Here is a 25206-nt window from a genome sequence, read left to right on the forward strand (position 1 = left end):
TAACAGAGTCCATCAGCAGCCCCAGACACCACAAGTGACAAACCAGAGCCCATCCACAGACTCCCCTCAGGAGCAAAAAGAGGCAAGCCAGGGGCAGAGACAAGCTACGCTTTATGTTCAAAGGGTTACAGAATCACAGAATCGTTTAGGTTGGAAGGGACCTCTGGAGATCATCTAGTCCAACCTCCCTGCTCAAGCAGGGTCACCTAGAGCATATTGCCCAGGATCATATCCAGACGGCTTTTGAATATCTCCAGCGAAGGAGACTCCACCACCTCTCTGGGCAACCTGTTCCAATGCTCTGTCACCCTCACAGTGAAGAAGTTTTTTCTCAGGTTCAGATGGAACTTCCTGTGGTTCAGTTTCTGCCCATTGCCTCTTGTCCTGTTGCTGGGCACCACGGAGAAGAGGCTGGCCTCATCCTCTTGACACTCCCCCTTCAGATACTTGTACATGTTGATGAGATCCCCTCTCAATCTTCTCTTCTCCAGGCTGAACAGGCCCAGCTCTTGCAGTCTTTCTGCAGAGGAGAGATGCTCCAGCCCTCTAATCATCTTGGTAGCCCTCCGCTGGACTCCCTCCAGGAGTGCCATGTCTCTCTTGGACTGGGGAGCCCACAACTGGACACAGTACTCCAGGGGAGGCCTCCCCAGGGCTGAGGAGAGGGGCAGGATCACCTCCCTCCACCTGCTGGCAACACTCTGCCTAATGCACCCCAGGAGACCATTGGCCTTCTTGGCCACAAGGGCACACTGCTGCCTCATGCTTCACTTGTTGCCCACCAGCACTCCCAGGTCCTTCTCGGCAGAGCTGCTTGCCAGCAGGTCAACCCCCAGCCTGTACTGGTGCATGGGATTATTCCTGCCTAGGTGCAGGACCTTGCACTTGCCTTTGTTGAACTTCAGGAGGTTCCTCTCCGCCCACCTCTCCAGCCTGCCCAGGTCCCTCTCCACGGCAGCACAGTCTTCTGGTGTGCCAGCCTCTCCCCCCAGTTTAGTATCATCAGCAAACTTGCTGAGGGGGCACTCTGTCCCTTCCTCCAGGTCATTGATGAATATATTGAACAAGAGCGGACCCAGGACTGACCCCTGGGGGACACCACTAGCCACAGGCCTCCAACGAGACTCTGCACTACTGACCACAACCCTCGGAGCTCGGCCATCCAGCCAGTTCTCAAGCCACCTCACCGTCCACTCATCTAGCCCACGCTTCCTGAGCTTACCTAGGAGGATGGGATGGGAGACAGTGTCAAAAGCCTTGCTGAAGTCCAGGGAGACAACATCCACTGCTCTGCCCTCATCTACCCAGCCAGTCATTTCGTCATAGAAGGCTATCAGATTGGTCAAGCATCATTTCCCTTTGGTGAAGCCATGCTGACTACTCCTGATCACCTTCTTGTCCTCCACATGCTTAGTGAGGACCTCCAGGAGGAGCTGTTCCATCACCTTGCCAGGGATGGAGGGGAGGCTGACAGGCCTGTAGTTTCCTGGCTCCTCCTTCTTGCCCTTTTTGAAGACTGGCGTGACATTGGCTTTCTTCCAGTCCTCAGGCACCTCTCCTGATCTCCAGGACCTTTCCAAGATGACAGAGAGTGGCCTAGCAACAACATCCACCAGCTCCCTCAGCACTCGTGGGTGCATCCCATCATCTAGGAGAGAAGTCACCTACAGTACAGGTCTGAGGTCCATCCAGGAGACCAGATAGGAGCAATTCACACCTACAACACAGCTCAGAGAAGGGCTGAAAGCCCTGGGCTGAGCTTAAATGAGGCTTCTGGGCTGTGGGCTAGGTGGAGGTCCAGGTGAGGCTCTTCAGGGCCATCAAGGCCTATTATTGCTTTCAGGGCCCTGAACCACACACTGCTACTACTCCAGCTCATGGATGCTAACTGTGCTGGTAGTTCTCAGTTGCTTTCTGCTGCTTGAGGGGCTGAAGTCTATGAGGTGGCCTCCTCCATGGCCAGCTCTATTAGTAAAAGCATGACTTGATTTGCAGCCATCCCGGGCTCATCCAAATGCTTTCCTGCCCCCTCCCTGTCCAATGCACATCAAACCATAATCCTCTCCAACACAGGGCTGATTGCTGGTGCGGCCTTGCATCTCTCCAAGATGTGCAGCTGCTTAACAACGCTTCACCTTGATATGGTACTAAATGTAGTCAATGTGTTAAAAAATGCTAAATGATGTGAAAGGCGCTACCAGTCCTAGTGAATTCAGCTATTCACACAGACCCACATCTTGGCAAGCTTCAGGGAGTTCATACCCTCCCACCTCAGACTCAAAGGGGATATTAGCACCTGATTTCTCTTAGAGAACTTCATGGCATCATGGCACCCAACTGGGTCACCAGAGACAGCGTAGCCTCTTCAGGCTGGGTTGTCAGGCCCTACCCAGATGGCAAGGTAGCTTGTATCCAGCTGAGCCACATGCTTGGTGCATGGGCAGCGCTGCCCAGGGGCAGGGGCTGCCAGCGATGCCTCTGTCAGCCTCGGCAAGGGTGCAGGTGAGCCCTCAAGCCCCACTGGGGCAATGGGGACCCGTTCCCCCAGCAGCTGCACGTGAAGGGCCCCCGCCAAAACTCAGGACACACGAGTTGGCGCCTGAATCCAGGGTGATGCCTGCACCACCACAGCCAAGGGACAGATAAGGAAAAGGGAAGCGGTGCAAGCCTTGCAAGATGACAAGCAACCCTCTGCTAGGGTTGTCCGCTTGACAATTTTAAAAACGCTTGATTTCCTTCGTGGCGATTGAGGTCAGCACGTGATTTCCAGCTCCGTTTTTCTGTAGGAGGGGTGCATGGCTCATGCTCCAGGACCACGCCGTGATGTGATCCAGAGCTAAGCAGCGTGAGCACGGGGAGTTGAGGAACAGAGCACAACGCAGGGACCTGCACCCCGAGGTGCTCTCAAAGAAGCCACGTGCAAGAAGGTGCTGGGCGGGAGGATGGCAAAAGCAAGTCAGCATACCTATATATATAAAGCAGTGCACAGGAGGAAATAAAGAACATTAGCATCAGCTCAGAGCCCCGGGTTTTGTACTTGGTCACTGTTTCATATTCCGTGCTGAGCTCAGGAAATGGAAAAAAGTGCCTCTGGCTCTCAATATAACCTAGAGAAGAAAACTTGCTTTAGGAGAAGACTCAGAATATGAATTTGAACAGCGCATTTAATGTGTGCTGTACAGAAGAGTATACTCAGCCCAAGGATATGAAGTTATACTTTAATATCCTGGAGGGTAGCGGTGGTCAACAAACCAGGTAGCGCAGCGCTTCATGATTCAGCCTAGAAATATTCAAATATATAAATATAATAAGTGTGTTCAGCGTTAATAAAAGTTTACATTTGATCATGACTTTTAAAACAGTCTTTATTTAACGCTGCACATTCAAATTCGTGTTCACTCCAGAAATGGAAAATAGAAACAAATAGTTCTGGCTAACAGAAAAGAGAGATGGTGCTAAGTAGCTGAAAAAACTTTGACATTCATATACAACATTCATACACATAAAGAGAATCTGTGGCAAGACATATCGTTCATAAAGCCTGCGTTCATGGAGAACGGTGCTTTAATTTTTTTCTGCCGCTATAATCTCATCCGATTCCTTTCACCGTTTTCTTCTCTTACTGCCTCTGTATCGTTTGGATTGCCTGTGTTACGTACTGTTCTCCGGTGTTCCTACACACGTGCGTACCTGCCACCGGTCCCACTTCCCTGGTCTCAAGGCAGCTTGCAGTTCTGTATGGCTCTTTCTAATATGTTTGTGCACCAGCGTTTTCCTCGGACCGGGCGCCAAAGCAGCTGCTTTGCTTAGTCTTTTCGAGGACTCAAGCAAGCTTGGGACACCTCTGCAAGGACAGGATATGTCACTCATCAGAAGCACCTATTTCTCACTGTGCAGTGTTAAGGACACCTGGACAACGCACCCAGACTTAGACAAACAACTTTTCGACAGCTGCAGTTAGGCAGGTGAATCCCAACCAGGACGCTGCTTTACCAAGGCTCTAAGTTCACGTTCATTGAGTTTGCACTTATTGTTACTAAGTCTTTCTTTCTGGGATTTAACTCCCGACTTTGGAGTCTAAAAAAAAAAAAAGAACACCTACCTCTGGGCTGGTTTAGCGGAGCTTCTCTCCGTTCACAAACGCGTAAGAGGATGGAGCTCGGCTTTTCACGCAGCATCCCGCGCGCCGTGGTTTGTCCAGCTCTACAGTGACAGTTCAACCTGTGGAGAACACAGAGGGCAGACTAGAGATATCCGTTCCCTCCAGAAGCAGCATGCACAAGCCCAGCTCAGTTTGGGGGCTCCTGCAACCCACCAGGACTAGTGGAGCACCTCCGGCCAAGGGAGCCACCTGATCGCTGCTCTGGGGCCCGGGGGGAAGCCCCACGGTGCCAAGCGCACAGTCCTTCGTCTCCTTTGGGGCTTCCGCTCTTGGCCATGGGAGACCAGTTGCTTCCTCCAAGGAGGTTGCACTGCCTTGTGCAGCCTTTCTTTTGATAGATGCCAACGCAGAGCTGGCTGTGGAGTCCTGCCAGTATCGCAAGGGGCAATTCAGGTAGTGCTTTTCTTCTGCGGCTTTTCTTCCTTCCTTTTTTGTCTGCTTGGGGCCACAATGTGAGTAGCGGAGCAGATAGCTAACCCTCAGCTCAGCTGTGACGGACTCTCTGGCTGCACCCTTAGGCTCACTGGCAGCAGTGATACACTTGCAGGTGGGACTGGAAAGTGACTGCAAACTGCTGGGGAAGGGATGCACGTGAGTTGCTCAGGAGCATCGGTTAGAGGAAAGAGGTGTCATGAACCTAAAACATGCCCTCGGCCACGATTAAGACACGCTCAAGAGCTGCCCTGCTGTACTCATGCCAGCAGAGAGCAGTGGCGGCATTTTAAGGATCCCTAGGAAAAACAGGATATCGCATTCAACGTGTTGGCTAGTTTAGCATTACTGTCTCCACATCACATACTAGCCACAGAGGTCTGCGCAAAGGTCCCGACTCTTCAGCACATTCGTAGGTGATCACTGAATCGGACTAAACACGGACTCACTCAGGTGGGAAGGGACCTCAAGAAGCCTCTAGTCCAACCTCCTCCTTAACACAGGTTCAATGCTGAATTCGCATCACATCGCTCAGGACTTTCTCCAGTCAAGCCCTGAAAACCTCCAAGGATGGAGGCACCACAGCCTTGCTGGGCCCCTTTCCAATGCCTGACTGTCCTCTGGGGAAGAAACACATTTTCCTCAGCTTCTTCTCACAGTTGGTGTCCTTCAGCCTCCAACCATCTTGGTGGTCCCTGCTAGACTTGCTCAAGTTTGTCAACATCCTCCTTGTTGTGAGAGGCCAAAACTGGAGGGGGTACCCAAGTGTTGTCTAAGAAGTGGTGTCCAGCTCTGGAGGCTGCCTACGGTGGAAGTCTGACATCCATCCAGGAGGCAGAGACCAGACTGGAGACAAGCACACCCACAGAACAGCTCAGGAAGGAGGGGAAGGTCCCAGGCTGAGCTTAAATAGGCTCCTGGGCCACGGGCAGGCTAGTGTGAGTGGGGGTCCAGGTGAGGCTCGTCAGGGCTGTTATGCCCCATTGCTGCCTTCAGGGCAATAAAACACATAACGAATCCTGTCCAGGGAGGGATAGAGAAGGCATTAAGCAGAAACATTTTGACCAGTTCAGAAAGAAATGTTTTGTGTTGGATATGGAAATATACCATTTTGGCACATGCCCTCGCACCTTTTCATCTGCGTTATGAAAAGGCACCTTTCATTTACAGATTGCTCTTTATTTTAGCTGCCTTAAGTAAATTGCAAATGAATAAACTTCATGCTGGGTCAAATAGAAATGCATTTCTCAGTGTTTCTTCTTTATTTCACACACATACATATGAACAGAAGCAAATGTACATTTATATATGTGTGTAGGTATATGTATAGATGGAAAGAAACCAACTCACCTAGTGTTCTTCCCACCACACTGAGGATAACAGAAGCCAGAACAGGTATGGCAAGCAAAACTGAGGTCACTGGGACACTTGCAAAGCAGAGGTATTGATCCGATACCACAGAGTCCACTATTCCCCAGGAACATGCTCCTCTGTCACACGGAAATGAAAACAAGGTGATAATAATGTCCCAGAGCTCAGTAAGCTTAACCAAAAATACATCTAATTTTCAGTCCCAAAGGCAGGAAAATAATTGCCCTCCTCTCAATACACACATGAACTTTTTTTTTTTTTTGAGAGATGCTTAGTGCCATAATAAAAATCTCTTCTCCCAAGGAGAGGATTTGAGAAAAAAGGTTTCTCGTGGTCAGAGGACAGCGGGGCAAGCAGACCAAAAGGACTTTGGGTTTCCGTGAGAAATTGCACCAGTGGAAAGCTGAAGCTCAGCGTAACTCTGCAGCTGCTTGGCCCTGCACATGTTTGGTGGAGTGTCTCACCCTGCGCAGCAGGCTGGGTAAGGCAACTCTGAAGCTGCCTGCTCAAAGGACGAGAGGGCAGAAGTTTTATTCCTATTCTTTATTTCTTATTCCGAATGGCAAGGAGGACTTCATCCGCTGTAACAGGTAAGCTCACAACCAGTGATCAGCCTGTGACCGTGCAGCGATGTTGCTGGAGCAGCTGGATGAACCCTCAAGCCGCAGGAGACCATCTGCCAGGCTGGACTGGTCGTAGTTCAGGCGGTGGGTTAGGTGAGCTCTCAAGATCTCTACAAGCACTGATTTTTTTTTTTTAAACTGTAGGTTGAGACTGACTGCGAAATCACAAGGAACAACCCCAAGCCTTGAGTTAGGGTTGGGTTATATATGAACAACCCCAAGCCTTGAGTTAGGACTGCCATCTTCCCAGCTCTCCCTTGGAAAGCGCACAGTGACGGACACTGAAGGCTACGGTCCTGAAAGCTTTTCTCCATAAGAATGCAAAAATACCAAGGTGGAACAAGCAACCTATGTGGCTGGAGGAGTCAAGCCCCACTGGGTGAGGGAGGGCTTGAACACACATTTGTTGCCCATCACAGCAGTCTTGCAAGGCAAAGCCCTTTTACCAGCCCATGTCTCCACTCCAGGTAGATTTCACACCTTCTTGGAGTTCACAGATCCCCTCAGGCTCTCCAGAGACCTTGGAAAGTCTTCCTCTTTTCCCAGAGCTTCAGGTCTGCTTCCCTGCCACCCCTCCTGGCCAGCTCCCCCTGAGCCAGTCGTCTCCCGCAAAGGCACACTCAGTTCCTCCCAGAGCCAGCAGCCACCCTTCCTCCAGACCATCTCCCCAAGCAGGTGGGCACCTCTCTCCCTACTATATGACTTTTTTTTTTGAAACATCATTTATAGTATTTGGGCACCAGCTGACAGGGAAACATTTTGACCACCCAGCACAGCGTAGCTGATTTGAGCTCTGCAGTAAGAAAGTAGGTGGTAAGCAACCAGTTCCTGAAGGAGCTGGATTAGCTCCTGAAAAGAAGGATTTGGTAGAGCTGCCCGCAAGGGCTAAAGATGATGCAGAAGTGTTTCCCATCCTACAGCCCATTTCTATAGAAAAGCAATGGCCAGCCCCATGAGATTGTCTCCTAGGACTACCAGGGCATGGCTACTGAGCAATCTAACACTGGCCCCAATGTTGGTTTGTTTTTTTTTTTTCTTCACACAGGCTAGGAAGAAGAGATGGTAGAAAACTGTACAGAAGCGATAGAGTTCATTCTTGAGGGTTTTTCAGACTGCCTGGAATTGCAGATCCCCCTTTTCTCGGTTTTCCTGGTGAGCTACGTCGTCACATTAGTGGGCAATCTTGGAATGATCTTGTTAATCTGGGTTGACCCGCAACTTCACACCCCCATGTACTTCCTCCTCAGTAACCTGTCCCTTGTAGACTTCTGCTACTCCTCTGTGGTCGCGCCCCAGATGCTGGCCAATTTCTTTGCTCAGCAGAAAGCCATTTCGCTTCCTCAGTGCGCCATGCAGATGTGGTTCTTCAGCCTCTTTGTGGCTACCGAGTGTCACCTCCTGGCAGCAATGGCCTTTGACCGCTACCTGGCCATTTCCAAACCTCTGCTCTACACTGTCGTCATGTCCTCCAAAATCCGTGCCTGGCTGGTAGTTGGCCCTTACGTGGTCGGGATTGTGAATGCCATGACACATACCAGCCTGACTTTCCAGCTACGCTTCTGCAAGCCCAGTGTGATCAATCACTTCTTCTGCGACATCCCCGCTGTGATCTCCTGCTCCTCCTCGAACACACGCACCAACAAGCTGGTGCTTTTCACCCTGTCCTTCGTACTCGGCGCGCTGAGCAGCGGCGTTATCCTTGCCTCCTACGCATACATCCTCGCAGCCATCCTGAGGATCCGCTCCGCCGAGGGCCGGCGCAAAGCTTTCAGCACATGCACTTCCCACCTGACCGCCGTCACCTTGTTCTTCGGGACCCTCTTCTTTATTTACGTGCGCCCCGGCTCCCACTTCTCGGTGGAAGAAGACAAAGTGGCTGCTGTGCTCTACACTATGGTGATCCCCATGCTGAACCCCTTAATCTACAGCCTGAGGAACAAGGAGGTGAAGGCTGCACTGGGGAGGCTGATGCAGAGGAGAACGTTTTCTTTGTGGCTATGACGCGCCGGGCGCCAGCCCACGCGGGCACGCCACTGCTTTTTGGCACAGGGCGCACTGATGTTCCATCTTGGGGGCAAACTTGCGCTGCTGCTCTTTCTGTGATGTTATTTTATGTGTAGAGGAAGCGTTCTCCAGGGAGGGTTGGCCGAGACCACGCGCAGAAAGAAAATACCGGGGCAGAGCAAATCCTCTACACAAGACAGAGCTTGATTGAAGGCCAGCTGTAATTTTCCTCCGGCTGTATGTTCCGTCTGCAGAAAATCAATGCTGCTGTGTGTTTTCCTTACAACAGTGTGATGCCAGCCCGTATAATGGAGCACCATAATATACGGGAAGGTCTATAGTCTTTCTCTTTGGGTGTGAGTCCATGTCCAGCCTCGGGAAGACATGACGCTACGCAAAGCAGCGGCAGAAGTGATTAAGCAATGACAGAAGCAGGTTGTGCTTACCCTGTAGTAGGCAATGACTGTAGAAAACAGCACGTTCGGATCAGCGCCATCAGGGCGAGAGGACAATGAACAGAGGTGCCCAGGTGAGACGGTGGGGTGAGCACAAGGCAAGCTGCAGGAATAGCCAGCTACCCTCAAACTGGTCTCCTGAAAGTACTTACGAGAGACTTGGGTACCGGCACGTCGTGCTAACAGCAGACCCGCCGTCCCCGGCACGCGGCTCCTCCCGCGTCCCAGCACGGCTACCTGCTCTTCCCAGGCAGCTGGAACCACTTTGGGCAAAGCGGTTTCTTCCGCTGGGGCAAATTGCTTGCAACCAGGTCTTCTCAACTTGCAGAGCCCTAGGCAGCTCCTGGGTGGCGTGCAGGACAGCTTCGGTTGCGCGTGCTCTTCCTGACCACCGCTCGCATGTCCCGTGGGAGCTGTCCTGGGTGCCCTGTCCGAAAAATCAATATATGTTTCCAAAGTTTTCTGTTTCTTTCTTCACTTGCAATTGAGACCATTAAAAAAAAAAAAAAACAGCATCGACTGAAAGCCAGAGCAGTACTTCTTTTGCAGCCTCAGTGAACTTGCTCATTGTTGTTAGAAAAGGTACTGGGGAAAAATAGTGAGAGCTAAGGGAAATTTGGCATTTCGGTCTAGACTGCTTTGCCTACGCGTACGGCCGGCTGCGATTCCTCCCGCTCATAGTGCAAAGACACGATATTGCTTACAAGGGATATTTTTAGTTTCTGTTGAAGTGTCTCCCGTTGCGCTCATTCAGTCTATTTAGCATTTCTTTCTAAAGTGCTACTCTAAAAAGATGTATTCTTCCTTAAAACGTGGAGGTAGCTACAAACGTGGCTTCTCACACCAGAACGAGCCTGCTATTTCTACGGCATTTCGGGCATGAAATACGCACTTTATGTGAATCTTTCCTTCCTCATAATTAGGAATTCGTACTTCACATCAAATAGGCCCGCCAAGTTTCGGGCCGCAGAGCAACAGCAAAACAAATTCGGCACTTCAAACATCCCTTCCGTTGCTGTCTGATGCAATATTTATTAGCTTGGCTTCTTTGGGAAGGAACGCTGCAGCTATGTCTGGGGCGCGCGCGGGTGTGGGTGGACGCCCGCGCGCTTTGGTGTTCTCCTGATAACAGCAAAAACCCAGCAGCCGACTTCAGTCCAGCCTGGCAGAAGGAGAAGGTCGCACAGGTACGTGGGTCCTCCAAGGGCTCGTGGTTAACTCTTCTTCTTCGTTGTCTGTAGAGCACTCCAGCCCTGGAGGACACAGCTAGAAAAAAAAATTGGGAATTGCCCCGGCTCTGATACTCCGGGTGCGGGTTCATCTCATTAACTTCACGCGTCCATTGCTGAGCCTCTCCGCTTCGGGATGAGATAGCTTGTGGGGCCGCGTTAGATGTCGGCACCTAGGTGAGAGAAATCCCTCTTGTTTTGTTCAAGAGAGGAGTTTCCTCTTTTGCATTATGGCCGCGGGTTCCCGCCGCCCCACAGTTGTTGCCCTTAGTTTGGGTCAATTCGTAGGACAGTACATTGGGGTGTCATTCACCTTCCTTTGGGAAAACAAAAAACAAAAAAGTGAGGAAAACAAAACAGCAGCAGGGTTGATATCACTTCTCCTGGGCAACGAGGCATCTCTGGAGACCTAAGGAACATCAGGGACAGAGGTCAAAGGCACGGTCATCCGTTATAGGTCTTCAAGATGAGGGAAGTTGGTGGGCAAAGTTTGGTGGGAGCTGAATCTAGCGCAGTGCTCGGTTACGCCTCCAGGGTGGCTTTTGTGTTGAAATAAAACCTCACGTTCTCCTAAAGCGTAAACTAGATTTCCAGAGTCTGGGTTGAGGGATGCCAGACGTTCAGATCCGCTCACCCAGCACGGCCTAGCTCCTGTACTTTCTCCACCGCAGGTGTGTACCGCCGCCACCACCCCAAACCCTCACGTTTTGCACAAGCGCACACCTTCATTTGAATTACTGCAACTTGAACCCGCTTCTAACGCTCGTTTCTCTCATTAGCTTAAGTGCCCGTACCGACAGGGACCGAGAGCCCACTGGAAGAGGGGAGCCCCCTTTCCAAGCTCAGGCGAGGACAGCAGACAAGGACGGCTCTCCGCAAGAGCAGCCGAGCACAGAAGAACGGAAATTAGAAAGGCATCGGAAACGAGGACGGAAGGACAGGAGGTCCCTTGGCCCGTCCCACCAGCCCACTGCAGGAGGGCAGCTACCAGTGGTGGAGGTTGTCAGCCTTTCCCAGAGCCTGACCGTCCTGACAATTAGCCGTTCCCTCCTACCCTTAAATCTAATCTTTTGGGGGCACTTTAAGCAATTATTTCGTCTCTTTTCCACCAGCGACACAGATACGTTCTTCCCTCCCTCTTTTTTCACGTCCCTTTACAGCTTGCCTTTTCTCCCGCAGAGGTCACAGCCTCGTGTTTTCAAGCCGTTGCCCGTCGGCGGTATGTTCTGGGCTTCGAGCGGTGCCGTTGCTCTCTCGGGCGCTCACCTTCTCTGCAGGAAGGTGTCGGGTGCTGCGGGCAACGCTCAGGCAATGCCAGTGCCAGGAAGAGTGGGAACACCAGGTCAACGGGGCCGTCTGTATACGTGTGTCCTAGGGTGACGCTTTCAGGCTTGCTGTAGGCACCTCCAGCCAACTGCAGCCCTGCTAGGTCATGTAGCCGCTCCAAACGCCAGCTTTTGCCATCCAGGTCTTCAGTCCGCTAATATTTCCCTCAATACCACAACTGTGATTTTTCACAGCAAGTCCTATGGCGACGGGAACGTGGGAGCTCAACACCTGGATTACTTGGGGGTCCACGTCCCTTGCAGAGGCTGGTTTTTTCCTCTTTTTTCCTTCAGTCGAAGCGCAGCAGCCAGTTTTATCCTTCGTCCGTGTCGCCGGCTTGGAGTCCCCTACAGGTCCCCCGCTTGAATGACAAAAGAAAATCCATTTGGAAGCAGCTACTTAAAAGTGGATTGGTTTTTTTTTTTTTCCTTTCTTTTTTCAAAGTGGTTCCATGATGCTGTGAAGGAGCGAAAATCCCCAAAGCACCCCAAAATCACGAGAGCAGCTTAAAAATCATTAAAGAGGAAATATCAAATATGAAAAATCATTGGGAAGAATCTCCTATTGAAGCTATTCCCCTTTGCTTCATGTGTGGACCTCCAGACTTTTCCGTGCAAAACTTGGACTTGACTCAGCTTCTTCTTCTTCTTCTTTGTTTTAATAAATTAAAATTGAGAATGGATTTTTCTCTCATCACGCCAAGACTCCCGGCTGTGATGCCGGGATTAAAAACCATCAAGAACTGCAGGACTCGTGATTTAAGAGCGAGGAGCGGCGAAGCCGGTCCCCGGCGCGGGGAGCCAGCGGCGCCGCTGCCGGCCGGGAGCTGCTTTCGCCGCTGCCGTGGCTGAGGATGATGGATGCGCCACCGGATGGGCTTCTTCCGTGTCCCCCCCGAGAACGCTGCGTCTCCAATTTCCCCTTCGGCGTTGCCTCTCCTGGCCGTTTCCCAGGCTTCAGCTTCGGTTTTGGCCCTGCGCTGGTTCTCGTCATCCTTACCCCCTTCTCAAGAAGCTCTTCTACGAGCCAAAAACACACATTTAAAAAAAAAAAAAGAAGGCAGAGCGGCGATGACAGAGCCTGATGCAGAGCCAAGAGAGAAGAAACACCGGGCAGCCGCTTCGTGTAGCAAACGCTCAGCTTCGGGGACTTCCGCGCGTTGAGCAGCCCGTTTCCCGAGTCAAGGGAAGGAAAGCAGGTTTTACGACCCGTGACGGCCCGAACGCCGCCGCCGGCTTGGCGAGCCCAGCACGTGCGAAAACCATCCTCTCCGTCTGTCGTTTCAGGCGCCCGGCAGCGTCTCCCGGTTGGGCCTCGGCCACCAAGCAACCCCCCAGCCCCACACGCAGAAGTCAAGGCAGCGCTCTTTCTGGGTCGCTCCCCTTTCCAAAATTCACCCAAATTCACTTTTGTACCATGCCGGGGTCGGCCCCGTTTTAGGCCAAATGAAGAAGCAAATTCTCGAGAAATCGGGACGGAGGAGAAAAGAGACAAGCCAGCCTCGCTCTTGCAATAAAAACAGCCTTTTATTACGCTTGCTGTCAGGGGATTAGGTTGTTGAACCATCGCTTATGGCTTTGGTGAACATCTGCTCGCAGTCAAGGAGCAACGGTCTTGGCCAACGGCGGCTAGAAAACGTGGAGGCTGAGGGCCACGCAAAGCTTTGCAAATACGGGGATGCGCCGGAGACATCCTTCCCTCTACCTAGAGCGTGAGGCGGTCTATACGCGGTGTCCATACATCCCGGAGATCGTTTTGCGCCTCGTGGGCCAGCCAAGGCACAGGAGAACCGGGCGAGAAGCTGTCGGTTTACGCCGCTCGGGGAGTTTCTTTGGTTGATCCAGCCTTCTGGTGTTTCCCGCAGGTCGAGCCTCCCGCTACCAAATCGCACTAGATTCATGTCATGGCACAAACCATCCGCACCCGGAGGTCTCTGCTGGGAGGACTGCGACGTTCCCAGTGGCGGGCAAAAATCAGATTTACTGGGCTACCATGTTAAGACCGGTCAGGATGAAGCACGAACGGAAACGTTCACCACTCGAAGAACCGGGGGCAACAGGATCGCAAGCATTGACAGCCGCAGACACGAGCGACCACAACCAAATCGGCGACGCGTGTGTCGCTTGCACCAAGCCCTGGTACGGTCTTTTCAGCAGGAGACCCTTGCTCTGATCACTGGAGGACCTGGTGGGGGGATCACTGGAGGTCCCCGGGCTCCCAGGGGAGGATATTGTTCCCCCGCCCTGCAATGGGGCACCAGACGACCTACAGCAGGGCCTCTTATGCGGGGAGATCCCAGGGAAGCAACAAGGAGGTTTCTGGTTCCCTTGCTGGGAGACTGCCCTGCACATCCCTGAAGAGCAAAATTTGATAAATAGGTAAATAAATAAAAATAGAAGTCTCCAGACCTTCTCGTGGTGGGCTCCCAGATCAGCCCAAGCTTTGATGGGGCGCCACGTAGAGTTTTCCTTTCGACTGAGCGCCCCCGGAAAAGCTTTTGGACCTCAGCAGGTTATAAACCGCGACAATTTATCCTTCCAAAACCAGACAGCTCCCAGGGATTAGGTCAGAACGAGAGAAATAAGTGAAGGGCGTTGTTTAAAGTCTCCCTCCACCACTACGTCCTTGCCGGTGGCTCCTTGTAGCCGGGCTTGATCTCGGCCCCGCAACCCCGCAAGCTTGCTGGGTTGCAAGAAACTCTGCAGAAACGCCCGCAGATCCCCAGAAAACGCCCGTCCCCTTGCTATCGCCACCAAGCCCGGGGCTGCGCTCAGGGGTCCCGGCACCCTCCTGAGCTCTCGCCCACCCACTCATCGGCCACGCTGGTCTCTTTGGGGTTCACTTTCACCAGCATCCAGGAACGGGGAGGGAGGGGAAGAGCTGAGGGTACCATCTCTCCGTCCCCTTCTCTAAGCGCAGGCGGACGAGCCGCCACGTCCTCAGAATAATCAGTCTTCGCAAGCGTTATTAGCTGGCTGCAGAATTAATTGCAGCAGCAGCAGCGACAGCGATTAACTACTGACGGCCATTAGCTCCTTAATTAGCAGGCATCGTCGCGCAGACGCTTTCCTTCCGCTAAAGCCGTTTCAGCCGCGCGGCCGATGAGGTCTGCGTTGACCCGAGGAGGAGAAAAAAAAAAAAACGTTTGCAAATAAATACGCGTACGCAGGCGGTTGTATATGTATATATTTATATGTATATATCCGGCGTGATTTGCTCGTGGCGCCGCGGTGCCAGGGAGGAGCGGCGGGACGAGGCGACACGAAGGCCAGCTGGGACCGCCACGGCCTCGCTCTTCCTTTTCCCGGTGCCCCGTGACCTGCTGGGCTCGGAGGGTGGGGAAGACCGGCCCGTCGCTCCGTCTCTTCCCCCCGTGGAAAAGGGTGCGACAAGGAAGGAAATTTCTGCCAGAGCCGCCGGCGAAAAGCGGGAGGCCGAGGGTCTGGGGCAGGAGGAACAGGCGGAGCGGGGACGGCGGCGCGAGCAGCCGCCGCAGCTCTCGCTTCAGCCTCCTCCTCTCCCGGCTCGGCGCGGGGAAGAGGAAGCGACCGGCTTAAAATAGGGGAAACGCGGGCCGGCCGTATGGAAAGAGCGGCTTCGCTTTCGGCCGCTGGAGCCGTCCCTTGCGCAGAGGAAGCCCCAGCGCCTGCCATCTGCCGCCGAAGGCGCTCGGGCCCGGCGCCTTTTGGGCTCGGCGATCCTGGCCGGGAGCGGGTTTTCCCCAGCACAGGTACTGCCAGGCCACGGGGAAGGACGGGGCTGGGGTAGAGGAGGCGGTGGAGAGCCCCAAGAGCGATGTGGGTTGGTCGGGGATGGGGAGCAGGGCGCTGGCGTGTCCCCAAGGCACCCGGGGAGGTCACCTGCGGGGAGATGCAGCAGCGGGAAGCCGGGGGGGAGGCCCGCAAGCGTCGACCGAAGCGGGGAGGTTCATACAGCGGCACAGGCTGGGCGCCGGTGGAGAGAAGACCCCGCGTGAGATACCTCCCTGCCCGTCTCCGGGAGGGCAGCCGGGGAGAGGGAGCGAGCGCTCGGGGCGGAGAGGCCCTCCTCGTCTCAGCTCTGTCCGCTGACTTCCCACATTCATCAGCTTTCACTTCTCCTTTTCTTTTGGCTAATTCATCCCGCCGAAGGAGGAACCCAGCCGGCAGCTGCACCCGCGGTCGGCTCATTTCCCAAGCTGTCGCCTCACGGCTCGGACGTCCGACGGCGTCCCGGCACGGGTTCAGCCATGAGCCGGGCGCTCTGGAGGCTCCTCCTCGCCTGCATGCTGGTAGCTCGGGTGAGAGGGACGCAGCAGTCCCAGGAGCCGTCCTCCCCTGCGGGGTTTCAGGAGTGCAAGAAGGCCCTAAAGCTCCCGAGCCTGGAAGTCCTGCCTGGCGGGGGTTGGGATAACCTCAGGAACTTGGACATGGGCAGAGTCATGAACCTGGGCTACACGCTGTGCAAGACCACGGAAGACGGGTCCTACATCATCCCGGATGAGGTCTTCACCATCCCTCGCAAGCAGAGCAACCTGGACATCAATTCAGAGATCATCGAGTCCTGGAAGGATTACCAAAGCGTCACGTCTGCCTCCATCAACATGGAGCTGTCCCTCTTCTCCTCTATCAACGGCAAGTTCTCCCACGACTTCCACCGGACCAAGACCCACCAAGTCAAGGACCAGGCGGTCACCACTCGAGTCCAGGTCAGGAACCTGGTCTACACCGCCAAAATCGACCCGGGAGCAGCCCTGGACAAGAGCTTCAAGAAGCAGCTGCTGACCATTGCCAGCCACCTGGAGAACAACCAGACGCGGATGGCCGACTTCCTGGCGGAGGTGCTGGTGCTCAACTACGGCACCCACGTCATCACCTCTGCGGATGCCGGCGCCACCTTGGTCCAGGAGGACCAGATCAAGGTGACCTTCCTGAAGGACAGCTGGGCCACGCGCAGCGCGGTTACCGCCGCGGCCGGCGCGGCCTTCCACGGCATCATCAACGCGAAAACCGAGGGGTCCGTGGACGTCAGCTCTGCCTTCACCAGGCAGTACCTGGAGAACCGCACCAACTCCCGGGTGGAGAGCATCGGCGGGACCCCCTTTTACCCGGGCATCACCCTCAAGACGTGGCAGGAGGGCACCAGCAACCAGCTGGTGGCCATCGACCGCTCGGGGCTGCCCCTGTACTTCTTCATCAGCCCCGGCGCCCTGCCGGAGCTGCCCACGCCCACGGTGAGGAAGCTGGCCAGGCGTGTGGAGCTGGCCATCCGCCGCTACTACACCTTCAACACCTACCCGGGCTGCACGGACGCCGCCTCGCCCAACTTCAACTTCCACGCCAACGCCGACGACGGCTCGTGCGAGGGCGCCGGCGCCAACTTCACGCTGGGCGGCGTCTTCCAGGAGTGCGTGGGGCTGAGCGGCCCCGACGCCGGGGCGCTGTGCCGGGCGCTGGAGCAGAAGAACCCGCTGACGGGGGCTTTCTCGTGCCCCGAGGGCTACGCGCCGGCGCAGCTGGGCGCGCAGGAGCGCGAGGAAGGCTACAGCCACCTGGAGTGCCAGGACAAGTGCACGCTGGGCATCTTCTGCCGCCGCGTGTGCCGCGACGTCTTCTGGCTCTCGCGGGTGCAGTTCAGCGCCTACTGGTGCGCGGCGAGCGGGCCAGCGCCCCCGGCGGCCGGTTACCTTTTCGGGGGGCTCTTCAGCGCCCGTGGCGCCAACCCCTTGACGGGCGCCCAGTCGTGCCCGGCGGGCTACTCGGCCTTGAAGCTCTTCGACGACCTGCGGCTGTGCGCCAGCGGCGACTACGAGGCGGGCGGCCGCTACGCCGTGTCCTTCGGGGGCTTCTTCAGTTGCCAGGCGGGCAACCCCTTGGCCGGGGCGGCCGGGGCCAAGCGTTGCCCCGTGGGCTTCAGCCGCCACTCGGCGCTCATCAGCGACGGCTGCCAGGTGGAGTACTGCGCCCGGGCCGGCGCCTTCACCGGGGGCGCGCTGCCACCCGCCCGCCCGCCGCCCTTCACCCGCCCGCCCGCCGCCCTGCCGGCCACCGACACCGTCTTGGTGAGCAGCGGGGCCGGCGCCTGGGTCAAGGACGCCGAGAACCGCGCCTGGCGCCCGGCTCAGCCGGCCGAGGCCCGCCGGGCCGCCGAGATGGTGCGGGGCTCGGGGCTGAGGGGGGGCGAGGTGGCCGGCGTGGTGGCCGCCGCCTTGGTGGGCCTGGCCGGCGTGGCGGCCATGGCGGCCTACGGGCGCCGGCGGTACAGGGCGATGGGGTACCGGGCGCTGGGCGACGGGGAAGGCCGCCAGGAGGAGGAGGAGGCGGTGGCGGCGGCGTGAGCGGGCGCAGCCACCCCCCGCCGGCCCCGAAACGCTGGGGTGGGTGGGGGAAGCCACGCCACCAGGGGGGTCCCGCGGCTAGCGACCGGCGTTTTCACGTGTACCTACAGGCGTAGATATACAGGCGCACGCAAAGAGGCGCGGAGCCGCCGTATCGCGGCCAGCGCCGAAGCGCGGAGGCAACGCGGCGTTAAAAAAATGAAAAAAAAAAAGAGAGAGAAAGAAAAAATAAAAGAAACTGAAAGGCAAGCGATTAAAGTAAAGGGCGGGGGCACCGATCCAGCCCCCCTCCCCGGCCCCTTGCTCTCCCCCGGGCTCGCAAGGGTTTTGCATAGCTTCAGTTCTGCTTTTTCTGCAGCGGTGGCCGGAGGGGGGGGGGGACGCCAGGACAACCCACGCTCCCCCCCTCGCTGCTGCAAAGCGGCCCAAAAGGTGGGTTTTCCCCCAGGGGAAAAAAAGAGATCTCCTTCCCCCCACCCACCAGCCCCCCTGCCCGAGGTAGAAGAAATCCCCCCCCCCCCAAACCCGGTGTCGGGGCGGCTGCGGCGCGAAGGTCGCGGCTGGGGTCGGGGGGGGGTTTCGGCAGCGGGCCGCCCGCGGGTGTCCCCTCGCCCGCCCGGCGACGCAGACGGACAGAAGACAACGGAGAGGCCGGGCGGCGCAGGGACGGCGGGCGTCCCCCGCCGCCCATTTATTGGTGCCGCGCGGTGCGACCCTCCGGCGGAGACGGGGAGGAAACGGGGGAGGGAAAAAGAAAAAAAAAAAAAAAAAGACAAAAAGAAAAAGAGAAACAAAACCAAAAGCGACGACGACAGAACGATTTACAGCAGGACGTGCCCTCCCCGCGCCGCCCCCCACCACCACCCCAGGGGAAACCGGGAGTGGGGGGAGCAAGAGGCGACCGCCCCAAAGGGCTACCAGGGACCGAGCCCGAAGGGGACGATTCGGGATGATGGGGGCGGGGGGGGGGGGAGTCGGGGTCCCAATCCAAAAATGGGACGAGGTGACGCCGTGGGAGGCAGCTTAAAGGGAGAAGGGGGGGGGGGCACACCCGGGGCAGGGTCACCCCCCGCCGCCGATAGGGGAGACCGGTTGGGACGGGCCGGACGGGACAAACGGACGGACGGCCGGACGACTGTGGGACGGAGCGGGGCGGAGGATGCATGCCCGGCTGCCTCGGGGGACCCACGACGGGGGGGGCAGCCCCCTGGCACCACCGATTGGTCCCAACACGATGCGGGGGAGAGGGGCTGGGGCCAGGCTGGGAACGCCCTGACAGGTGACACAGCGCTAGCCCGGCCCCGACGTCCCCCAAGCTCCCACCGAGTGACAACACGTAACCGGTGACCGACCCGGAGGGGACGCCAGGGCTGGTTTGAATCCTCGTGGCTCCCGTGGGGCCGGCCAGCTCCCTCTCCGGCGCGGGGGAGGCCGTTTGCAGACTTCAGCCTTTCGCTTCCCCTCCCGGAGCTCGTGGCCACCACCACGGCCAACCTAACCTCCAGGGAAGGGAAGGAGCTGTCCGAAACGACCTTCTCCCACCTCCCCGGCAGGCCCCGGCCTGGGGACGCTCTCACCAACCGAGCACCAGGAACGGAGGGTCTCCAGCTCCTCCGCGCAAAGGCCCCGTCAGGCTTCTCCATCGGCTCTCTCCTCGGAGCGGGACGGAAGAGGCGGCGGAGAGCCAGGGCACGGGGAGGTGGCAGCAGGTACCGAGGGCCAAAGGGTGGCAGAAGGCCCGCCGCCCACCGGGCACCCCTTCCTTCGCCTCCCCACCGCAGTCTCAGTCCTTCTCCTGGCCTAAGCTCTCCTCCGTGATGCCCTGGGCCGCGAGCTCAGCCAGCACGTTGTCCAGGTAGTTGACGTCGGGGTAGCCGTGGCCGGTGAGGTTGGAGCCAAACTCCGTCTTGTGGTGGATCTCGTTCCAGATCACGGTGTCCGACTCGCCCGTGGTGCTGGAGGTCCCGATGGCGAAGATCAAGCGCCGGTCCCAGGCTACCAACAGCAACTTCAGTACCTGCCAGGCGGGAGCATTACTTATGTAGGAGCCGATTTGTTCGAAGGCAAGCTTCATCGTCATGTTGAACCCCACCTCACCCCAGGCCGCGCATATGAGCCACCGGCAGCTCCAACTCCAACATCCCAGGCCGGGTGGAGGAGGCAGGGGAAGGGCCAGGAGGAAACGCTGGGCAGGGGATGGAGACAGGGAAGAAAAGGAAGCGGGGCAGTCTCTCGGATACCAGCGCGGGGTCCTACAGAGGATGGTTCGCCCAAACCAGAAAGACGGGGGCGGGCTGCAGAGCTCCCCGCAGCGCACGATGACGTCTCAGCCCTCCCGCACGTCCCGCAGAGCGTACCGGATGGGCGAGAGGCAAAAACCTCCATCCGCGCTTGCCTGCCTAAGTCCAGTTTGCTTTTCCCCTTTCTCCAGCTCAACCGCTCTCTCCGCCGAGCTCCCTTCCCCTCCCCTCCAGTACGCCCTCGGAGGGGCCTCGGACAGCTCGAGCCACCCACGGGAGCCCCTCTCACCTTCCTGCCCTTCTCGCTGTCCGGCAGGTAACAGTGCCGTGGGAAGCCGCGGGCGGTGAAGCTTTTCCCAGGGTTCGGATGCTCCGGTCCCTGGAGCGTGCGTGGCGGGAGAGAAATTAAAACCTTTGGAGTTCAGAAACTCTTTGGGTGCAAGGCAACCCCCAAACCTTCGGGGACGCAGAGCTGCACGCGGCTGCCCTTCATCCCGGGGCAGCTACGCTCCAGGATGGTGGCCCTCAATGCCGCCGTCCTCATTGCCACCCAGCGGATGGGGCCGACGCCGTCCCATAGATTTACCCCAACCCTCCCACCGCCTCCCCGTGGACGCGCAGCTCCCAAGACACCGCTGAAGCCCGATCTCCGAGCTCAGGCTTGGGTTGTATCACTCCCAGAAAGAGCCCCCGAGGCGACGGAGCGAGGACAAGGCCTGCCAGCCCCGACGGCGACCGCTCACCACCTATCCACCCGGTCCGGGCACAGGGCCGGGGCGCACCTGCACCCCCGGGGGGATATTGTAGATGATGCGGATGGTTTTGCAGTCAGAGTGGCCGGGCAGCGCGTGAGGGATAATGTGATACTCCATTTTCCCAGGGGGCTGAGTCCCGGTCTTCACCCCGTAGATGGTTTTGCAGGTCGGGCACTGCAGGCTCCCATCCTGACAACAAAAAAAATAAAAAGGGGAAGAAAACACAAAATGAGTAATTCCCAGCATCACCCCTAGTGCTGAGCCAGACTGCCTACTCTGAGCACTTTGTCCCTCAACAGAGTTGAACACTATTCCCATCGTAAAACCACGTTCATTTCAAAACCATGCAGGAAGTAGAGAGTAGGGCTGGGAAAAACGTGCTGCTGTGAACCCGCTTTAACCAAGCACCTGAGCTTTGAATTTTCTTCCTCATCAGCTTGACAGTCCTCACTACTTTTCTTGCCTCTGGTTTTTTATTTTCCTTTTTCCTTTTTTTCTTTCCTTTTTTTTTTTGGGGGGGAAATAGAGAAAATCATTTTTGCAAACAATAAAAAACCCCAAAGAACACAAAACCCTGTTTCCCTGGGAGTGTCAAACAAGACGTCAGTTTGCAGAGGGTTCAAAAAGCCCCTTGCGGCTGGCAAAGCGCTGCCTGACACGGGCTGTTGCGTATCTCTGCTCGCACACGCCGATCAGAGTTCGCTCCCGCTAACCTTGGGAAGGGCAGAAGCGAAGTCAAGGACGTAAAACTACCTAAGCACAGCTAAAAAAGATAAATGAATAAAATAAAAAAGCCCGTGCAAGCCGGGTTTTTGATTCAGTGCTTCCAGCAAAGCGCTAGCTTCTGATAAAAGTGTAACTTTCCAAAAAGCCAAGGAGAGGATGACTCAAAAAGCAAACTGGTTTTCGACCCAGGAAACTTCGGTCCCGTCACACACCTTGTTGCCGTTGTTGTACATAGCGACGAGGCAGTGGAGGTGGAAGATGTGCCCGCACTTGGCCAGCTTCCCCACCAGGTCGGGCTTGACGGCCGGCTGGGGCCCCTTGTAGCCGGAGGGCGCCGAGAGGCGCTCCATGCAGATGGTGCAGTCCTGCGGCGAAGGGGAGGACGAGGGTCGAGGCGACGCAGCCCCGGTCTCGCCCCGGGGCAAAAAAAAAAACCCCCCCCTCCGGCACCCGACCGCCGCCAAACGCGGGCAGGGGCGCCGGGGAGCTCCCAGCCGCGCCATCCCAGCCGCTCTCACCTCGTCCGGCGGATGCCGCACCTTCTGCAGGTATTTTTTCAGCACCTCCTCCGGGGTTTTGCCTACAGGAGAGGCGAAGCACCGAGAGCAAGAGTCAGAGGCGGCGGGAGAGCGCGGCGGCACGGCGGGGGAGCAAGGAGCCGAGCCGCGGCTCACCCTTCTTGGCCTGCTTCTTGCTGGTCTTGCGGCAGGTGTGGGAGATGCCGGGGATGGCCTGGATCTCGCTCTTGCTGACGGGCGGCGGGTGCAGCACCAGCTTGGGGGGTCGCGTGAGGCACACGGGCAGCCCGGCGGCGCTCATCAGGATCCCCGTGATCCCTGGGCGGGCAGAAGGGTGCCGGGTCAGCGGTACGGCGCGCTCGGCCCCGCAGCCCAACGCCCCGAAGCCGGCGCGCTCCCCTCGCCCCAAGCGACGCGCCGGAGCGGAGGAAGGCACCCCGCCGGCCACGCGGCCCCGGCCTCACCTGCCAGCGCCGGGTTCACAGGGCTGGAGCCGGTGAGGTTCTTCACGGGGACGGTGGGGACCCTGGGCGAGAGAGCAAGAGGAGGTGCCGTCAGCGGGGTTGGGGGGGGGGGGGGCTTCTCCCGGAAAAATCCCAGACCGGGAAAAGCCACCGTGCAAATTGAGGGCGACCACGGGAGGCGGAAAAGCCGGCGAGGGCATCGCCACCCCCAACCACCCGCTGCCGGCCCCAGCGCCGCCGGGCCGCTGTCCCTCCTCGCCCGGGGTTACGGCGAGGCGCGGGGACGGGGGGGGGCCCCCCCGGCCGCGGCCCGGGGGCGCAGGGCAGGCCGGGCCGGGCGGCCAGACAATAGTTGCCTGAGCGACAGTCCGGGGCCTGGCTGGAAATAGAGAATTCCCTAATCTAGCCACGACGTGGCCCCTTCCCCCCTCCCCGCTCCAAAGCCTTTTCTTTTGCTCTTTAGAAACCCCGCCTGCGTCTCCAAATTATTCACGGGGCCCCTTTTTGTCACCACTTGTTTTTTTTTTTCTTCCCCCCCCCCCTTTTCTCTTTTTTCCCTGCCACAGGCACGTCGCCGTGGCTGTTTCCTCCCCCCTCCGGGGCTCTCTTCCATGGGAAAGTTTCCCAGAGGGGTCAGGAGCACAGAGAGAAAGGGGGGAGGACGGAGAAGGAGAGGAAAGGGGCCAGGCTGCGACAGAAGGCTGACGGCCGAGCCAGACAAAGGGGAGCAACGGGCTGATTCAATGGCCCCAAAGGAGGAAAAAAAAAACCCCAAATGATAAAAAAAAAAAAAAGTCTTCTGGGGGTGGGGGGCCGGAGGGATCCCTTCTCCTCGGGCCTGAATAGCTTTTCTTTGGGCCTTTTGATATGACCCACCCATCTTCTGCCACCGAGAGAAAGAGCAGCCCCGGCCTCCTCATTGAGATTCAAGAGAGGCCGCGGGCCTCGCCTCCGCCCCATCCCCGCTTCGGGTCCCCGGGCGCCTCTGGGAAGAGCAAGAGGGACCCAGCGGCGCCTCGGCAGCCCGCGGGAGCCTGGGGACCGCTAAGGTCCCCACCACCGCGACTGGGAAAGGGCCACGGGTAGCAAACTCCCGTTGCCTGCCTTCTCCCTCAGCTACAATCTCGCTCGCGCGCAGCCGGGACTCACCCGGAGGCGATGAGCACCCGGGACTGGGCGATGGCCAAGCGCTGGAGGTGGCTGCGGTTCAGGGTGCCCAGGCTCGGGCGGGAGGCCTTGCCGTCGCCCGCCCCGGGTGGGCTGGCGGCGGAGCCGGCGGAGCTCAGGGCCGGGGCGCTGGCCGCCTGCCGCCGGCTCGCTTGGGAAGCCGGCGCCTTGAGCGAGCCGCGTGCCGCCCCGTCGGGCGCCGCGGCCCCCGGGGCCGGTTTGGGGGCGACGGGCGGCGGGGCGGCCTTGCGGGGCGGCGGGGCCGGGGGGCCGCCCGCCGCCACGGCGGCTTTGACGCTCATGACCAGCAGGCATTGGGGACACGTGCAGGCGGGCGCCGGCGGCGAAGCGGCGACCCCGGGGCCGGCCGGCCACGATTGGGATTTGGGCAAGGCGCCCGAGACCAACGGATAGATCATGTCAAGGCGGCGGCGGACGCGGCGCTTGCGCTGGGTCTGCCGGTTGATCTGGCCCATGGTGGCGAAGTCGATGACGTAGCAGAAGCCGATGGCGCTCAGGTCCACCCAAGGGCGCTGCTTCTCGTAGGCCCGCTGGATGGTGATGCCCACGTCCATGTCGTAGGGCGTCCACGACCCGCTGTCGTTCTCCCACTCCCACACGACGCCCTTGCCCGGCGCCGACGACGGGTCGTAGTAGCTGCGCCGCACGGGCCGGATGGTGCCTGATGGGGACGGGGATGGGGATGGGGGGGGGGACACCGCTAAAAAGCCACCCAGCTGTTTTGCAGCCCCCGCGGGTTTTGAAGAAGCCCCCAAAAGGCGGCGAGGGGGAAGCGACCCCCGTCCCCCCCCACCCCCGTCCCCGCAGGTGCGCGGAGGCCGGCGGCTCACCCGTGTCCTGGCGGAACTGGTGCATGGAGTGCAGGTCGATGATGTAGGGCGCCAGGCGGCTGTCGGCCTGGCCCAGCACCACGCTGCCGCCGCCGCCGCCGCCGCCACGGGGCCCCGCGCGGGCCACCGCCTCGATGTGGTGGCTGACGGCCGGCCCGTAGGGCCGCCAGCGCCCGTGCTCGTTCAGCCATTCCCACACCACGGCGGCCGAGGCGAGCAGCATGGGCAGGCGGCGCCGCGCGACGTGGGGTGCGGGCGGGTGGGACAAAACACGAAGGGAAAAAGAAATTTCACAACAAAAAAGCCCTCAGGCCGGGCGAGCCGGTCCACGCCGCCGCCGCCGCCGCCGCCGCCCGCCCATGGCGCGGCCGCCCCGCCGCCGCCGCGCGCACCCGCGCGCAGAAACACGCACACGCGCGGCCGCCCCGCCCCGCCCCGTGACGTCAGCGCTCCGCGGTGGAGCGGGGTCGGTGGTGGGGGGGGGGGGAGGAGGCGGCGCGGACCACCTCGTCGGGGTGAACCATTGCGGTGGGGGGGGGGAGAGAGAGAGAGGCAAGGCCGGGCGGA

At 58.2% G+C, this 25206-nt stretch overlaps 3 protein-coding genes across 4 annotated transcripts; 2 read left to right on the forward strand and 1 right to left on the reverse strand.

Annotated features, from left to right (window-relative positions):
- The first annotated feature begins 7647 nt into the window (after nucleotides 1-7647).
- Nucleotides 7648-8589, forward strand: LOC104139324 (olfactory receptor 5G9-like). Its single transcript, XM_009667421.2, has one exon. The coding sequence runs from the start codon at nucleotides 7648-7650 to the stop codon at nucleotides 8587-8589; it is 942 nt and encodes a 313-aa protein (XP_009665716.2).
- A 6315-nt stretch (nucleotides 8590-14904) lies between these two features.
- On the forward strand, nucleotides 14905-18167 carry MPEG1 (macrophage expressed 1). Its single transcript, XM_068944453.1, has 2 exons — nucleotides 14905-15332; nucleotides 15733-18167. Exons 1-2 carry the CDS (start codon nucleotides 15185-15187, stop codon nucleotides 17916-17918), a joined length of 2334 nt encoding a protein of 777 aa, XP_068800554.1. The 5' UTR covers nucleotides 14905-15184; the 3' UTR covers nucleotides 17919-18167.
- Nucleotides 18168-18563: 396 nt separating this feature from the next.
- On the reverse strand, nucleotides 18564-25011 carry DTX4 (deltex E3 ubiquitin ligase 4). Of its 2 annotated transcripts, none has more exons than XR_011141258.1 (9): nucleotides 24640-25011; nucleotides 23771-24470; nucleotides 22622-22683; nucleotides 22314-22475; nucleotides 22158-22219; nucleotides 21852-22004; nucleotides 20902-21102; nucleotides 20448-20537; nucleotides 18564-19935 (listed from the first exon to the last, which is right to left on the reverse strand). XR_011141258.1 is itself a non-coding variant. In XM_068944455.1 (9 exons), exons 1-9 carry the CDS (start codon nucleotides 24860-24862, stop codon nucleotides 19702-19704), a joined length of 1848 nt encoding a protein of 615 aa, XP_068800556.1. In that variant the 5' UTR covers nucleotides 24863-25011; the 3' UTR covers nucleotides 18564-19701. The 2 variants fall into 2 exon arrangements, 1 of the variants encoding a protein (XP_068800556.1); XM_068944455.1 differs by having other exon boundaries at nucleotides 20941-21102.
- Between the last annotated feature and the right edge of the window lie 195 nt (nucleotides 25012-25206).

The sequence above is a fragment of the Struthio camelus genome, chromosome 5 (assembly GCF_040807025.1).
Source record: "Struthio camelus isolate bStrCam1 chromosome 5, bStrCam1.hap1, whole genome shotgun sequence".
NCBI classification, from domain to species: Eukaryota; Metazoa; Chordata; class Aves; order Struthioniformes; family Struthionidae; genus Struthio; species Struthio camelus.